This window comes from Arachis ipaensis, chromosome B10 (assembly GCF_000816755.2).
Source record: "Arachis ipaensis cultivar K30076 chromosome B10, Araip1.1, whole genome shotgun sequence".
NCBI classification, from domain to species: Eukaryota; Viridiplantae; Streptophyta; class Magnoliopsida; order Fabales; family Fabaceae; genus Arachis; species Arachis ipaensis.
Window position 1 is genome coordinate 17991176 of NC_029794.2, and position 18778 is coordinate 18009953.

An 18778-nucleotide genomic window follows, 5' to 3' on the forward strand; every position below is an offset into this window, starting at 1 on the left:
AACTTCCTAAATAAAGTTTAATTCAAATTTTTTTGTTTTAAATCTTGTACATAATTATTATCGATATAAGTAAAATTATTAGTTTTTTTTTCTGATGCATATACATAATTTTAGTTTAAAATCACAAAAATTTTCGGTGTCTTAAACTTGAACTTCAGAAATAGACTCGATTGTTAATGATTATAAAAAATAAATGAGAAAATAATTAAAGATATATTTGTCTCTTTATAAAAAGATTTGGTCTTCTTAAATATTATAAAAAGATTTAGTCATTCTTAATAATTTTAGTATTAAAAGTCCTTATTAATAATTAAATCTTCCTAACGGTCTTTTAGAGTAATTTTTTCATAAAAATATATTTTGTGATTATAAAATACTTGAAATACATTTTAAAAATAAACCAATCAAACATATTTGTAGTATTTGTTCAATATCTAGAAATCAGTCTTCTTTTTCTAAAATAATTATATTTTTTTAGAATGTGAAAAGTTAAAAACAAAATTTATTTTGTTAAAATAAAAATACAAAACAAAAGCAAAAAACTCTTTTCGCAACCCAACGCTTTCAAAACAACCATTTCAAGCGTAGTTTCCTTCCCCATGCGAACTCCAAAAACTAACAACCTTTAAAAAAACTTCATTTTATTACCTCTTCCTACATGAAAAGCGGGATTTCATTCCCACTATCGACGAGATCGGGTACATTGAAAATTGGTTTGCCAGTGTTGCCTTACATAACTCCTCTCTTACATTTGTAATCTTTATCCTATTCTTGAAGGACACATCACACCATTTACACAAAAGATGAAACTTGCCCAAAATTTGCTACCTGCCCTCCTACAATACAGAGGTTGCTTTTGGCGTTAAGCCAGTCATTGATGGTAAATTCTATCGCCGACTACTCTTCACACCTGCACTGACCACATCTGCATTGACGTTTCTATACCACAACCCGAGCATGAAGATATATCCGAATGAAATAATACTGAATTGGAACTTTTCTTAGTCTGTGCAACATTCCTTCCATGCAAAATAAAAAAATTGATGTCAAGATAAACTAAAAACAAAATACTGTTTGAAAAAAAAACCTAAAATAACATATCAATCGACAAAAGACAAAATTAAAAGTTAGTGAAATTCGCCTTCTAAGATGTCCATGTTTAATCTTCATTTACATAATTAAACAAATATTTATATACCAAAAAATGTAATGAGAGAATCATTCAAAGGTACCTCTCCTGCAGCTTTTTTTGAAACTTCCCCCTCTGAAGCTAGAGCTCGGTCAGCACATAAATGGGAATGAGCCACATTTCCAACATAAGTGAAATCAATCAAATCATACATGTTATTGCCATCACCAATAATGAACTGTTCAAGAGAGAATTAAAATTAAAGAATTAAAAGACTTTAAGAAATTTTCTGGTAATAAGTTACATGTGCATATTGCTCTGTCCAAATCCCTCTTTGTTTCTGGAAGCACAAAGGTTTTCTATTATTTGCAACAAGCCAATTTCTTTCAATTCATGGATAATTTGAATCATCAAGCTATGTCCCACTCAAGATTAATTGTCCAGATTAATTAGCTACTGAAGGAGAGTACAAAAATTTATTAGGGCACTCACTACAGATGCAGTGCAAAGCATAGCCTTCAGCAGAAACTCACATTAAGAGTCAGGAAGTATGACTGAGTATGCCATAGCATCAGCTACAAGGCTCTACAAAGCAGTAAAGTCAAGCTAATTGCTAACTCTTCTCATTCTTCTCAGCCCAAAGGGGATAGGATATAAGAGCAGAGAACAGATCGAATAAACATTAAGCCTGTCTAAATCATGCAAAAACTACAAAAATGTATTCATAACAGTTTCAGAGACTCAGAGTTCAGTTCATCAGAATCAGTATCAGATTTCATCACAAAATCATGTTCATAACTAAATTAAAAATTACCTGGAGATGAGGAAATCTATTGCTTTCTCTCAGAGCTCGAAGGACTTCACCGCTTCAACGCTTCAACGCTTCAACCGAACTCTACTGCTTTCTCTCAGAGGCAGAGCTCGACGGAGGTGACTGGTCGAAGTGGCTGAGGGCGCGACGGAGCTGAGTGCGCGATGGAGCAGAGGGCGCGACGGTGCTGACTGCGCGAGGTATCTGACGGCGCGATGGACCCAACGGCGCCACGGAGCTGACGGCGCGATGGTGCTGACGGCGTGACGGAGGTGAAGGCGCGATGGTGCTGAAGGCGTTCTCTCTGTCTCTCACAGTCTCACTCTCTCTGACCCTTGCTTCAGGACGCTGGAGTGTTGCTGGACGAAAGGAAAGTGCGAAGGGAAAAACTGAAAAGGGAATTAGGGTTCCAAAATGCAAAACGCAGCCGTTTTGCTACAAGGCTAAAAAACCGGCCGGGTCCCGGTTCGGTTCGACCCACCGGTAACCGGCCGGTTCGTCAGTTCAACGCCGGTTTTCAAATCCTGCGATTTTTCTTATTATCCGAACCGCTTTAGTGTCCGGTTCACGGTTCGACCGGTTCGACCGGCCGGTTCGAACCGGTTTTCAGAACATTGTTTTTCACCTTTATATATTTGCGCTAGCGAAATAGAAACACACAACAATTTTCGGCGCTCGCAAAGTTCGCTATTTCTCACCTGGCGTAGGCAATGGACAACAACAACAACAACAACAACAACAACAACAACAACAACAACAACAACAACAATAATTATAATAATACTAACAGTAAATATAAGTGATGAAAAATAATAATAATATTTAAATTAACAATAATAATAACAATACTATTTAAATTAACAATAATAATATTTAAACTATAACAAAATAAAATATCACTATAAAATATATTGACATTTTTAACTAAATATGTAAAAATACAATATGCATCTATTTGATTAAGATTTTTTTGACAAATGTTCCACTCAACTTAGCATCCATATTATTGAATTATTCCTACACGCTTTATCATTAATTTTTTTTAAATTGAAAAATATATTGTGTTATTCAGGATAAGTTGAGTATTTTTTTAATGTTGAAATAAAAAATTGGAAGGTGCGATTTGATAATAAAATTTGACAAATACACAAATCTAATCCTTAAATTTGTGATTCAAAAAGAAAATAAAAAATTTATAAACACAAATCTGACTCTCAGATTTGTGAAATGTGACCCTCAGATTTTTGGATTTCAAATCTGACCTTTAGATTTTTGGTTTTCAAATCTGAGCCTCTGATTTTTTTTACTTTACTTCCACAATTTTGTAAACAGCCCTCATCTCCATAATACAAAAAAAAAACACCTTCTTCTCCAATATTAAAAATAAAAAGCGTTTATCTTCAACATAAGCTTCGGACACGCTAAATTGATGTAATCATGTCAAACTTTATAGCTTACTAACATCTTAAATCAACATTAGCCTACTAAAATACCGATAAAGTGTGAAGTAATCATGTTTTAGCCAAACATTCATACCAAAGTATGCTAAGTAAACAATGCCTTTCTTGAACAACATGAACAACGGGTCCTAAAATTGGTCCAATTCAACTAAAAACACACTACACCCCTAATTTCTCCCCAATCCTAATTTTAACCATCCTAATTTTTACCATCCTAATCATCCACCCCCTTTTTGACCTAGCAGTAAACAAGTTTCCTACCCCGAAACTGAAAGTGCAGTCACCGAGGAGAGCCCTCACCGTCGGCGCTCCATTACTAATCCCTACCAAGCTTGCTACAACGTGAACAGCCGTCGGAACCAAATAGCTTCTCGCCACCAGCTTCCATCCATCTTATCTCTCCGCTGCTACCGTCATCCAGAGCGCCCAGAGCGCCTCCCTCATGTAACCGTCAAGCGTCTGACATCGTGTACGAGCCCCTGGTCGTCGTACAGCCGCACCCCCGTGTCGTCCACTATCGGCCCACACTCGCAGTTGACGGCTTGGTCTTGTTTGCACCGCCTGTCGTCTTCCTCTATCAACCCTGACGCCATCGTTCTATGTGCCTGGTCGCATCCATCAAAGGTCAGTCAAAGGCTAACTATTTTTTTACTAATTAGATGTTCATTAAATTCTTTTGGTGATGGTTGTTTTGAACGGTTTTGCTGGTTGTGCGCATTGCTGAATCTGTTTAACTTTCGGGAGTGTTGATGGACATGATGGCAGGTTAATATTGTTGAATAGCCTCTTTTTTTCGTCTTGTTTTTTAATAGTTGACTGAATTCAGGTTTGTTCTGTCCCCGGGTATTAGTAAGTCATCAATTGGTTTGAAGCACGTTTTTTAAATTTGTTGCAATATGAGTTGTTTATGTATTGTAAAACAGATGGTTATTTCACTATGTGCATGGATGGTTGAAATTTTTTACAAGAATGTGAAATTTGTTTGAGTCTGGTGACCAATTTTTTGCTTCCATTAGTTCACCTACCTGTCTGTCACATGTGAATTACCATTCAATTTACCCGTTAGGTGTGTTTGATTTTGTAAAAATATGGTTTAAGTGGTTTCATTTGTTTTAGTTTTAGAATAATCTGCAAGCCAAATTATAATGCAACAACACCTATCTGTATATACGGTTTTCGAACTAGGTTAGGGTTGTTTGTTAGATTTTTAATCACAGTTGAAAGTGTAATATGTTTTTTCTGCACATGATTACTTGGTTATTTTGTTAGCTTTTGACCTTGGATATTCAATTTTGACTGCTTCCTTTGCAAGAAGATTATTATACCTGATTTTTGGTTGTTTGCCTGGTTACTTATATTGCTCGCTACTGTTGTTATACCGTTGTTGAGTTCCAATTTTTTTTCCTTAGAACATGGATGGTAATATTACATGGTGCATGGATGCTTGGATTAAAGCCAACAGTACGAAATATGTTTGAGTTTAGTGACCATTTTTTAGCATTTTTAGTTTATGTATTTGTGTTTCATGTGATTTACTTTGAAATTCTATCCATTAGGGATGTTTGGTTTTGGTTATGAATACTATGGAAGCCTAATTATAATATCATCAAAAATTATGTGTATATGGTTCTGGAATTTGGTTGGTATTATTTTTTGTGGTTTTAATCACAAATAAAATTGTAGTATGCTAATAATCCACGCATTTACGTTGTTAGTATGGTAACTTTTGATTGTGGATGTTCGACCAGGACTGCTTACTTATCCGGATGATTATTTCACCTGGTGTTTAGTTGTTTGCCTGTTTGTTCTAGTGGTTGATTATGTGATTGGTTGATTTTTTTGTTGTGATTGATAGTTGATTTTGTTAGCACTGCACAATATTAGTTGCTTTGCTTATCTGAAAAGGCGTCCATAATTAGTGTTTACCCATTTTAGTGTTATGCTGCTGTGTGTGTCGAGCTTTTGGGGTGGTTAGTTAGGTTTGTAATTCTAGTCTTATGATAACGTGTAGTAAGTGGCAAGGGATTTGTTTATTCAATTCACCATTTTAGTCCTATAATTTTGGAAAAGGATTTATTTGTTCAATTCACCATGAATGGGGACGTTTGTTTCACTTGTGAAGGGTATAATCTGCTTGTCATGCATGTTACACCATGCAGTTAATAGTTAAACATGTTATTTGTGAGTTCTTGTTACAGTGATTTATTCCAATGTGTTTGCAAGGATATTGGTGGCTGTATGCGTTTGAGGTGACAAGGAAAAGGGTGTTGGTAATCGATAGTCTGCATGATGAGGCACCCGACGATCAACAGAGGAAATTAGATGCATATGGGGTAAGCTAAAACACCCACTAATCTCCATATGCGTTGTTTATGGATACATCAATAACAAAAAATAAAAATTGACGAAATATCACTGAGTATTTTATAGGGACGACTAATTGAAGACATGGCTAAAGTGGTCATCCCGACATACGATCGCAGTACAAATGGCCCAAGTTATGCATATGCCAAACTCTCTATGCAACCAAACTGGTAAGTAGAGCACACCCAACAAATGTATCCATTCGCAATTGCTGTAACATTGATATCATCTTGATAGCACCATTCTTACTTCATTATGTAGTTGGGATTGTGGCATCTATGCCATTAAATTCATAGAGACATGGACTGAAGATTGTAAACTAGATGAATGGGACGATGTAAGTTAACCGGTCACTTTGTTTTTAATTTGTTATTTGTATTTCATATTACTTTGACACTTCGAACATTGCACTCACAATGAAAACACCATGCAAGATATGCTTCGATCAATGAGAGTGGAGCTCATGGTGGATATTGTCATGGGAGCACACAATGAATCAATTGATCAGGTGCAAACTTTGTTGGAATAAAATGATGAACGTGTACGCCATAACCATCTAAGAAACAAGAAAAAGGAGGTTAAATCACCATTCACAGCACCAAGCACAAGGACATTAATGAAACGGGTCAGAAGATTACCTGTAAAGAAGAACCGGAAAGGGAGAAAGCAATAGATGTACTTAGTTTTAATACCACAAATACGTTTTTGGCATTATTTACGTGTTTTAGCGGTGGAGTTTTGTTATAACAGATAGAATAAATTTTCATAGTGAATAACAGTTATATGGTGTATTAGTTTTCAAACTCCTCTGATTCTGTTCCATGATATTAGCGATGCGTAAAAGCTAATAGTAAAAAATGACACATGTAAAGGTAAGAGTATCCATCTGCATGCCTAATGAATCACAACTAATAGAAATAACCATCTGCTAGCCTATTGAATCGAACATCCAGCCTATACTACTTGTAACTAATCTGACACACTACACCAAGACTATTACAAATAACCCTCTGGGTACCAATAGAAATAACCATCTGCTAACCTATTGAATTGAACATCCAACCTAAACTACTTGTAACTAATTATACACACCACACCAAGACTATTACAAATAACCATCTAGGTACTAATAAAAATAACCATTCGCTAGCCTATTGAATCAAACATACAGCCTTAACTACATGTAACTAAACACACATGCTACACCAAGACTGCTACAAATAATCATCCAAGTACCAAGAGAAATAAACATCCGCTACCCTATTGAATCGAACATCCAGTCTAAAGTACTTGTAACTAATCATACACACTACACTAAGACTATTACAAATAATCATCTTGGTACCAATAGAAATAACCATCCGGGTACCTAGTGAAATGAACATTTAGAGTCACTCAAATGGTAACTAGTTAAACTAAAAGCAATCAAACAATTACAAAAGCTAATATTAGGGTAACCATCTGCACATATACAGAGTTGAATATCCAGGCGTCTTCAGCAATTGTTAAATGTAGTCAAGTCAAACTAGTCAACATGAATAACCATCCAATACAGGAACAAAATAACCATCTACAACCCTAATCCGTTGAACATCCGAATTATGTAACAAGTAATTTCGTAAAGAAAAAAGTAATCACTAATGTATTCTTCCAACAAATTGAACACAACATGAATTCATTCAACATTAGCCTACAACTAGTCAAACCACATAAAAAATAGAAACACGCTGGCCACGTGCACATAGCAAGAATCCAAAGTCACAAAATACCAGTTTCATAGACATTTGACCATCAACAACTCGAACTACAAAATAACCATCAAACATACATATTGTTGGAACACCAAACAAAAAGGACCTCTAATATAACATTGCAAATTCTGTATCCAAAATAGTCTGGGTATTGCCAAAAGAGTTTAACAGGGACATGAATCCACCAACTCCTTGCGGAACAATCTACCGAGCGGGAGCATCCAAATCTACATTTCTACAAGATTCTACACGATTATCCTGAAATAAACAAACTCAAACAAAAACAAGTCATTATCGACATAATCAACTATGTACTAAAAGTGAAACTTTAAATTAATTACGATACCTACCTGGTCTGAACTCTTCTGCTTTCTCTGCATGGATTTCTTGATCGATTTTTCCAACTCATATCCGAGCCTTTAACTTTTGGCCGACCCTTTGTGGTTACCTTTGATGGACCTTGAATGTCCTCTGTGCCCACCATGGAGGAAGTCTCTGTGGCGATGCTAGTGTGTGCATCATTCAGAGCAGCATGCAACATGTCTGCTTCATCGTCACCATTCACAAATTCCTACGCAACGCTGTAGAAGTGTGCACACAACCCTCTGAATAAGTTGTGGCTCTAATACGAACGTCTCACTTTGTGACTACTCTTAATGTAGGTGTGCTTGCGCTTTATGTTCTTGCTCCAACAAGGGAGAACATAGTAGGAAGGCACTTTATTCACTTTGTAAGAGGAAAACACTACAAGACAGTGGCAACACAGTATACCTGTACTCTCGAACAAGTTGCACTCACATCAAACCTTGTGAGTCGAATGGTCAAAATGGATGTTGTGCGTAACATATCAGGTCTTCTCATAGGCTAGTATTTCCTCTTCCATTTTTACATAGGGCAAGTCACCCTGTTCATAAACGGCACGAATATTACAATCAGCCTTCTTGCCAAACTCCATTTGGACATCCCTGAACATGTTATTGGTGTACTCTTGTTGAAATTGTCTTTCAATGGCTGAGCTAGTTTCACATGGGATTACTCCTCTCGAGTCTGCAGCATCATCCTCCAGTTTCTTCTACTCCTTGTTTCCAAGCACATTGTCAAACTCGTGGATGAACTGAACCAAGCTAGCCTTGCAATGTAAGAATCCACTAAAGAATGTGTGCATACTCTCACTCCTTTGCATACTCCTCATAGTAGCCTAAAATTGACCCTCGAAAAAGATCGGCACCCACAAGCATCGGTCCTCAAACAGGTTTACACAAAACAAAACACCAAAAACAGAACCCCGCATAAGGAACAGATTTTCAGAACAAAATACAAGAACATTACAATATCTAAGCAATTACGATACATGATTTAACTTAAAAGACATGAACCTGATAGCCATGTGTTGTGATGTAGGTTGAACTCAATGAATTCTGCCCAACCATCATCAAAACCTTAAACCGACCGAGAGTTCCATATAATGTGATTCAGCTCAGCATTCAACCTTCTAAACCTAGCATAACCTCCGAGCTTATACGATATCTTTTTCGTTATATGCAGATGCACCAATGGTGGCGTGTATTGGGTAAGACCTTCCTAATTGCACCAAATATGGACCTGCACTGGTCTATGATGATGCCCTGCGGTGCAGTTCCCATGCACTTCAACCATTGCGTGAACACCCACTCGAAACTTGGGATCTCCTTGCTGCCTAATAGAGCACAGCCTAGCAAAGTAGACTTACCATGGTGGTTTACACCGACAAAAGACGCAAACGGTAATCTATGCCTAAAGGGAAAACAACCACATTTAGGAACATCCAGCTAATACAAAATAACAAATAAAAAGTAAAGAACGTCAACGTAAATAAATTTTACCGGTTCGTGTTGTATGTGGTATCAAATGACACCAAGTCTCCATAGTATTCAGAAGACGCCTTGCACCTTGCATCCACCCAAACTTCACTCCTAAACTTATAATCGTCGTCCACATTCACTGCGTAGAAGAAGTTCAGATTTGTTTCCTTCATGCGCATGAAATAATTCAGCATCTATTTGACATCTGCGTTGACATTAGTGGATCGGAGTATTTATGAGATGTAATTTCTGGCATCTTTCTCTGAGAAGCCCTGGTTCGACGGCCTACCAACCTCATTAGCCAATGATAGAAATGTCTTGTTGGATCGAATGTCTGCCCATCATTAATCTCAATCACGCATTTCGCATGCTTGGTCAACTCACTATTCTCGTGGTAGTGCACTGCCTTTTTAGTTGAACATGGGTGCGAGTGCCTCAAATCAACCTTCAACAAGACCCAATTTTGCTTCTCCGTAACAAACTTTGCATATATCCTTGCTTTGCACCCCATGACTGCAATTGTGTTCTTCCATGTCAGTGCTTTGACACGAGACCCACGGAAGCCCTCTCGATTACAATAAATAGATTGGTTAATCGGCCCCTTTGTCATCCTGTCAAAATTTGTGTTCCGTATCTTACTTACAAAACTGACTTTCTTTGCGTAGCTTGCATAAAAATCCTGGGCCAGCTTCAAATGCTCAAACCGCATCCCAACTCTTGGTATTTCATCTTCGGCAAGGTAACTGTGATTCAGTAATTGCAAATCAGTTCAAAATAGACATCATTCGATGAACATAAGGATTAATGGTCGATTCAAACATGCGGTTCAAGAAAAAATAACAATAAACTAGAGTCCAAACCTCATCAACAAGATCCATGTCATCACTTCCAAACTCAGTAATATCCGTACATTTTATGGTCTACAATCAACTATACACAAACACAAACAAACAAACTAATTAGATACCGTACTATTAAATAAATATCAACTAAAAAGATTTTATGAATACTTTTTCTAAAAATATCATCAAAAATTTATTACTATACATGAATGAAAAGAAATCATAACAATGAGACATCTACTCATAAAAAGTCCCACCTAACTAGTTAGTCTTATATTAATTATTTATATAGAGCATGCATAGATCCACTACATCTGAAGTATACCTACACAACCTAAAAGCGAGTTTTCTTCTATGCTTTGAAAAGTCAAAAAGCGAGTCTATTATTGACGGACCAGAACACCGTAAAAAAATTTTGTGAATGAATATCGTCATGGTTAAAGAATGTTGAGCTTCAAATAACCATCTCATTTATATAAAAATAAACATACGTCCCAATGCACCAATATACATTTCTTACCTTGTTAGACTTTTCACCTTCCACATTGCAAGAATTGAGAAGGTTGTCATTTGAATGCGTGGTATTGTCGTCGGTGAAGGAAGCTGGGGCATGACAAACCGGTTCAACCACATTGGACTCCATTGAAGTGGCTGTGAGAGGTCACGTATGTATGAAACGACAGTCGTTGTATTCAAGCGGTTCAATTGGAGACGAAGAAGCGGTGACGGTGGACGCGGTGGGTTGCGGGGGGCGGCATGGTGCGCGGGTTTGTGGGTTGTGGGAAAAAAATTTTCAACGCATGGCGGACTGCTCAGACGTTGGCATAGAGGGAGGCGGCATCGGTTGCAGCTGTGCGGCGATGGCTGCAGTCCAGGGCGGGAAAAGTCCAGCAAGAGTAAGAGAAGATCAACGGCTAGTTGCAGAACCTCAATTCACCAACAAAGCACGTGCTGTTAAAGGTGATGAAACATGTAACTGCACAATATGCAAATCCTACTTTTTTAAAATTTGAAATATGGTTATTATTAGAAATTAATTACTCATGCCATTAATTAAATTTAGGATTAATTTACTTTTTTAACCCCATTGTTCACATTGTTTAGCAATGTTATTGTCTACCTATACTTTTCCATCTAATAATACTAACGCTTCGTTTGGTAAAATTTTTCAAAGAGGAGCTTGTACTTTTCAAAAGCACAAGTATCTCGTTTTATGTTTGGTAAATTAAGGTAGCGTTTGAAAGAGAGATTGAAATTGGAAGACAGAAATTAGAATAAATCTCAATATTGTGTTTGGTGTAAAGATATACAGAACTGAGTTATATGTCAGTATTTTGTTTGGTTCAAAATAAAAACAAATACAAAAATAAATAAAATGACTAAATTGCCCTTGCGATAATCAGAGATTTCAATAGAAAAATAATCTTAATCTTCAAGTCACATACTAAAAATTTAGATTCAGATCAACTAATCAATTGTATGAATTCATACACAAACAACACAGAAATCAATCAATTGTATGAATCAATTCAAAGTCAAAGAGGAACAGAGAAGCCATAAACAATCAACACAGAAACTTAGAGGAGAAAAAAAAAGATTGTAAAAAAATAACTTCCATAAGCTACTTTCGAAGAGTAAAAGTTGTACTAAACCAAGTTCAAGTAATCAGTCTTTCCGTTTGCTTTAAATTAATTACTATCAAAATAAACTAAATTACTCCTTGCTTAACATGTATTCATCCGTGTTTGATGTTAAAAAGACAACCGCTTTTAGATTGAAGTTTGTAAATGGAAATTTACATAAAATTGATTTTGTAAAATTGAATTTATTTAAAATTGAATTGATATTAATGTGATTTATATTTGACAACTTTTACACTAACATAGATTATAATCAATAATTCATATTATAACAAAATTACAATAATAAACATAGTATACAACAATTACACTTACAAATTTTAATAAAGCCAAAAAAAATTATATAGACAAAATTAAAATACAACAAAAATAGAATAAAAGAACTCATATAAACAAAAAACAATGAAAATTCTATTAAAAGTATAATTATATATATGAAAGATTTGAGTAATAAAGAAATTACAAAGATAAAAATAAAAGACAAAATTAATAGGAAGAAAATAAATTCAATCAACTAATTGCCGAACCTAATTTTCTAACTACAGAAATTATAATATTTAATTTTACGTGAACACGAATTTAGGATGTGAAATCACATCGGCTTCTCGAAGAGAAAAAAATAACCAAACACAAAAAATAAGCGTTCAAAAAACATAAAATACAATTTTTCTCCTTTTCAACGTTAAACCAAATACAGTCTTAACTTTTATTATAAATAATCCATTATTCATATCTATATCAATCCACTATTACAACTACTAACACATGCTTATAAAAAAGTAATTTTTTTGTATTATTATAAGAACACAAGTTTTTTTGGGTATTATTATGAGAAAGCAAGTTAAACCAATCAAATATACATCAGATTCTTCACCAAAAAATATTTTTGGCCCAGGTCAAAGCTACAAATACCATTTTTTATTTTTGGTTAAATATGGAACAAACAAATTTATTTTATACACTATACCACATTTGGAGACCACTTATTCTAAGTTTCAACTAGCTTATGCAGGAAAAAAAAAAACAAAAATCAAATTTTGCCCTTCAAATTAACCAGCCCCTCCAAGAATTCATCGGATCTGAACAAATTGGACCACCAAGCATCTGAGCTGCAAGCCGTTCACAAAGGGCAAAATTGCAAGGAACTAAAGTCGAGTTGAACTCATTTTGACCTCTAAAATTTGGAGTTGGTCTCAATTTCAACTTTTAAATTTTTAGTTATCCAATTAACACTCTCAAATATTGGATCGTGTTCCACGTTTGTCTATATAGTTATCTCCGTTAATGGAGAACTGATGTGACACGTTAAGTTAACACGGTGTACATTTACGTGGCATCCAACTTACCAGAATGGATGTGTGATAAGTGAATGATGTGATAAAATTTATTTTCACTCAATATGAGTCCATACAAATTAGGATTTTGACATTTACGTAGAAGTCAAATTAAGCGAAAACAACTTTTTGCCACATCATTCACTCATCACACATTCATTTTGGCAAGTTGGGTGCTACGTAGATGCACACCGTATCAACTTAATATGCCACATCAGCTCTTCATTAACGGAGATAACTATAGAAACAAACGTGAGGCACGATCTAATATTTGGAGATATTAATTGGGTAATTAAAAATTTGGGGGTCGAAATTAAGGCCGATTTCAAATTTCAGGGGCCAAAATGGATTTCAACTCAACTAAAGTCAGACTTCTTTCTGACCAAAAAAAAAAGTCAGACTTCTTCAGTTAATAAGAGATTCAATTTTTAACTAAGTTGGATTGGTCTAATAGTTAGTTCACTCGTCTGTTTAAGCAAGTGTTGGGAGTTTGAATCCCGCCTTGTGCATACAACAACTCATTGGTCAGCGACAAATCTTTAAATGGATCTCAGTACCGCAGTGGATTAATCTTTAACCTGTCGAGTTAGAAGATACCGTAAAAAACTAAAAGAATCTTCCAAAACATTAACCTACCATTGAAGCACCAAAAGAAGCGGTTCTTGCTCAAGGACTAAGAAAGAGAAGAAGAGAGTTCTCTCTGCAAAAAGGACTTGGGCATACCAATAAAAATTTGTCACGTGACAAACTACAAACTATGTAAAAGTAAAAAAAACTTTAGTCTCTATTTATTATTTATGATGTAAAAATTAATGTAAAATTATTTTTAATGATAATTGAACCATAAAGAGAGACTGGCAAAATTTCTCCGCTGGAGCTGCTCTTGTGGTTGTAAGCAATAATCTCAGACACATAGCCTTGGTATAGGGAAGAAGAAACAAAAATGCTCCAACCTACCATACCGTCGAATCCATCGCTACCAAACAAAACAAAACCCCAAAACGGCACTGTTTAAATGCTACTAAATACCAACACCAAAATCCTCACATTCAAGAAACGCTGGCAAAAATGATTCTCACTCGTCACCACCTTCATCACCTCTTCGCAGATTCAACCCTCAACTCTTCACTCAGAAACTGCACGCCAATTCCGAACCCTTCCACTCGCTTCCGAGTCACGTACCTCAACTCGTTCGCAATTCACAAAATCGCTTCGGTTTCGACCCGACCCGCGGGTCAGTTTAGCATCAGAGCCCAAGAATCTGATGACGCGGTTTCAAAACGCGTTCTTGGCGACTTCGATTTGGACTCGGCACTCTCCGTGCTGGAATTCGCGTGCCTTCTTTCGTCGGCGGTTGCGTGGGTTGGTTTTGCTGTGATTGCTGGTTCGGCGAAGCAGGGGTTCTTGGTGGCGATTGGGGAGACTAGGGTTAGGGTTGTGGTGGCTGTGTGTGGGGTACTCATGATGGTTGGTGGGATTGCGATTGGAGCGTGGATTCGGAGGCGGCAATGGAATCGAGTTTGTGGCGGAACGGGAAAGGTGAATTTTGTTGGGAGGATTGAGAAATTGGAGGAGGAATTGAGGAATTCTGCCACTGTTATTAGGGTTTTGTCGAGGCATATAGAGAAATTGGGGACAAGGTTTAGGGTCACTCGCCAAAATTTGAAGGATCCCATAGCTGAGGTAATTATACTATTCTTTCTATCAAGAATGCTCGTGTTTGGCAATTGTTTCACATAAGGAATGTGTTCGATTTGAGTTATTAGGAATTTGTAGAAATTGGAACTTGTTTGCTAATCTAATGAGCTCATATAATAGTTACTGGGCTATGATTTATGGAAGATCTTTGTAGATTGAAATATCAGTGTATCGCATTAGGTTCCTGTGTGTAGGTTACTTGCAAAGCAAGAAATTTACTGATAAGTCATAATAATGAGATTAATTATAATGAGCGAAATACTCTGAAAACATGCCGGAACCATTTCTCCAGGTGTAAGCATGTCATGCTGTCTAGCTGACAAATAAGCGCAATATAGCTTTATCTTGTAAAATGGAAGACTCGGGAAATATAGCATTTTCTCATTATGATCATTTCTGGTGACCGATTAATATTTAACACTTTGGATTATTGCTAGAGAAAATGGTTAACAGAAAATAATTGTTCATTTGTTTCTTGCAGGCTGCAACTTTGGCACAGACGAATTCTGAGGCTACAAGAGCACTAGCAGTGCAATCAGATATGTTGGAGAAGGAACTTCGCGAAATTCAAAATGTTTTACTAGCAATGCAGGTAATCATCCCTCCAGTATGTTATTTAAACTTTCCACAGAAGATTTTATGTTTAAGTGAATGATGATGATACATACCTGGCAGATATATTTGAGAACCACAAAATAAGTTTCAATGTCACGGTTGTAGTGTAGATTATTTTTTTCTTGAATATAGGAGTCATATTAGTGTCTTAGTTGAATCATTGTTAGCATACTTTAGCACAAATGTAGAAAGTCCTAGTTACTATAATGGTATCACTTTTGTGTACTCAGTTTAATGGCAGTGGATTAAATTAAATGCTTCTCTTAATTACAATATAGATTAAATGTTAGAGCTAGGCATAGCTAAAATTTTTATTTGTTTAATGACTTAATCTCAGTGCAAAATTCTCTTATATTAGCATTCTATTAGGTATTTCCATATCCAATCAGAGTGGTTTTTTTTTGAGACAGTTGGTATGGCAGTTAACAGTTCTTGTTTACATGGCAAAACCTAATTGAATGTTGAATGTCAGTATAAAAGGGTTTTCCACAGGTAGTGCATACATGCTGGCAATTGTTCTTGTTATCTTTGGCTGGGTGGGATATACCATCAAGTTTGACTTGATTGTATTTGAATGCTCATGTAGGAACAACAGCAAAAACAACTTGATCTGATTCTTGCAATTGGGAAGACTACTAAGCTGTGGGAAATCAAACGGGAAACTAGTGAAGAACATGAAACTACATTAGATACACCTAACTTGGCTGAGGGCGAGGTAAAGCAGAAGGAAGTTCACCAAATTTGAGGTTTAAATTTAGCTGAGGAGAGGAAAATCCTGGATCCTAGAAGTGGCAATTGGAAAATGGTGAAGATTTGAAGTCACATGTCTTTGTACAACATTGTTACATTGTTGCTGTGTATACCAAATGATCAATCATCACAACTGAAATTACTTAGGAGTTTAATTGGCATACAAATNCTATTCCCCTCGGTTGGAAATAGTTATACCAAACTTTCCACGAATATAGGTGAGGAGAAATCACTTGAAACAAATTAAGATTGGAGAATGACTGAACTCCATTTGGTGCCCTGGTAAAGCTCAGAATTGTTTGAATTTGTATGTACTTTTTGATTCGGTCTGTAACGTACATTGTCAATATTTGTTTTGAGGAAGCATCGTTAATAAAAAGGTCAATCTACACTTTTTGTATACAAGTTTGTGTATCTGGTGAAATTGTGCTTTAAGTATGTTACTTCTTACTTCTTACTAACCTTTACGTTGATTAGTAGCATGGTAATAAGGAGTTTAGAAGTGATTTTATTTAGGTTAAATTACACAGTTGGTCCCTATATTTTTAGTGAAATTATAAATTGGTGTCCTTATATTTTTAGTGAAATTGTAAATTGGTTCCTACACTTTAAAAGTTTGTAATTAGATTCCTAAAGAGAATTAAAATTTGCAATTTAGTCCCTGTTGTTCAAAAAGTATTTGATTTAACAAAATATTCTCAGCATATTTTCTATTTTAAACATGTGAGCTACACATGTTTGACAATAGAGATCAATTTGTAATTTTAGTGAAAGTATGGGGACCAACCGTGTAATTTAACCATTTGAAAATGACCAAAAACTTCCTAAGCTATCTGAACCCACCCTGCCACTCCCTAGCTCTCTTACTCTCACTTTCTCACTTTCCAAAATGACACCCCAACCCCAGCGTGCTCTATTTCTTACTTCGGCTCACCATCGTCGTACCTCTCGCCTCCGTCACCGCGCCGGATCCACTAATAAATTGAGTTGCTATTTTTATGTTGATTTGTTCTCTTACATTTATTGGTGTCCAGTATTAAGATTGAAAGAGAAGAAAAAGTTGTCTGATGAGAGAGACAAGATGGAGGCAAGAGGCGAGACCTGACTCGTGAGCACAAATGCAGTGGATCCGGCGTGGCGACGGTGAACCGAGGTGAGAGATAGAGAGCGATAGGATTGGGGTGTCAGTTTGGAAAGTGAGAAAGTGAGAGTGAGAGAGTTGGGGAGGGGCGGGGTGGGTTCAGATAGTCTAGAGAGTTTTTGGTCATTTTAAATGGTTAAATTACATGGTTGGTCTCCATACTTTCACTAAAATTATAAATTGGTCCCTGTTGTCAAACATGTGCAGCTCACATGTTTAAAATAGAGAACATTCTAAGAATATTCTGTTAAATCAAATACTTTTTGAACAACGGGGATTAAATTGTAAATTTTAATTCTCTTTAGGGATCCAATTATAAACTTTTAAAGTGTAAGGACTAATTTGCAATTTCACTGAAACTGTAGGGACCAACTGTGTAATTTAACCTTTTATTTAGGACGATTGCTTCATTTCTTGGGTGATTAGTGCTAGAAGAATAGCGAGCTAGACCGTTTCTACCCTTTTAGCTACTCTGTTATGTTGACCGTGCACTACTGCAGCGAGCTCGAGTTTGACGGAAAAAGTTTACTGGCAGTGGTTTGTATGATTTCCGTTTTTATTTCTAGAATTAAGTATGATTTTGGTCTTAATAATTTTATCCCAAAATCAAAATTGTCTTTAAAATTTATTCATCCAAAATTGTTGGTGAGGTTATATCATATACAACCGAGGGTGTAAAATTTATTTGTAAAAGTCTAGTTTCTTTTACTATTTCTTGCACGTTGTCATTTGCAGAGTGAAAAAATAGATTATATCAATACATACACAAAGATATTTTAAAAAGCGTTAGTAGTATTTTATATAGGCAACCAATGATGGTTTTCAATGGTGTGATACAATTTCAATTAATGAATGTGGCTGATGAAGCCACTATGCTAGAGATGTTAATGATTTATAGACAAAATCAAGCTCATGTGTCGATCCTAGAGTTGTATATTGAGTTCGAGTAATTGGCTATTAGCCACAAAGCAGACAAATCGTTGTTAAGTGAAGGAGACAACATAAACTGGGAAGAAAACAATAGTAACAGTAAAGAAGAGTTCTTAGCCAACAATGACATGTTGGGAGGAAGCGACGGAAAGGACGAGAGTACTGATAGGGAAGTTTATGCTTCAATAAACACGGCTGTAAGCCAACATTCTTTCGATGTGCCATCTTTCATGAGTGCTTTGGATTTCGACGCTATACACACACCAGAATTTGCTGAGTTTGTAAACCTAAGTATGTGACTCTATCATTTTCTAAAGAATGTTGGTTAAATTACTTTTTTTTTTAAAAGAATGTTGATTATTTCAAGATTTCGCATGTCTTTAAGTAGTTGTTAATAAGATTCTTTTGCACAAAAAAAAAAAAACAAATAAGTTCCGTTATTTTGCTTGATATTGTAAGTGCATGAAACAAA

The 18778-nt window shown here is 35.8% G+C and overlaps 2 protein-coding genes across 2 annotated transcripts; one reads left to right on the forward strand and one right to left on the reverse strand.

The window, feature by feature from the left end:
* LOC107620271 (protein FAR1-RELATED SEQUENCE 6-like) lies at positions 7720 to 10841 on the reverse strand. Its single transcript, XM_016322458.1, has 7 exons — positions 10719 to 10841; positions 10267 to 10286; positions 9646 to 10099; positions 9378 to 9523; positions 9093 to 9288; positions 7964 to 8086; positions 7720 to 7773 (listed from the first exon to the last, which is right to left on the reverse strand). The coding sequence occupies exons 1-7, from the start codon at positions 10839 to 10841 to the stop codon at positions 7720 to 7722; spliced, it is 1116 nt and encodes a 371-aa protein (XP_016177944.1).
* On the forward strand, positions 14027 to 16637 carry LOC107624073 (the record flags this gene model as incomplete). Its single annotated transcript, XM_016326517.2, is given in 4 exon segments — positions 14027 to 14855; positions 15352 to 15462; positions 16072 to 16403; positions 16428 to 16637. Coding segments are annotated over 3 exon segments (885 nt in total).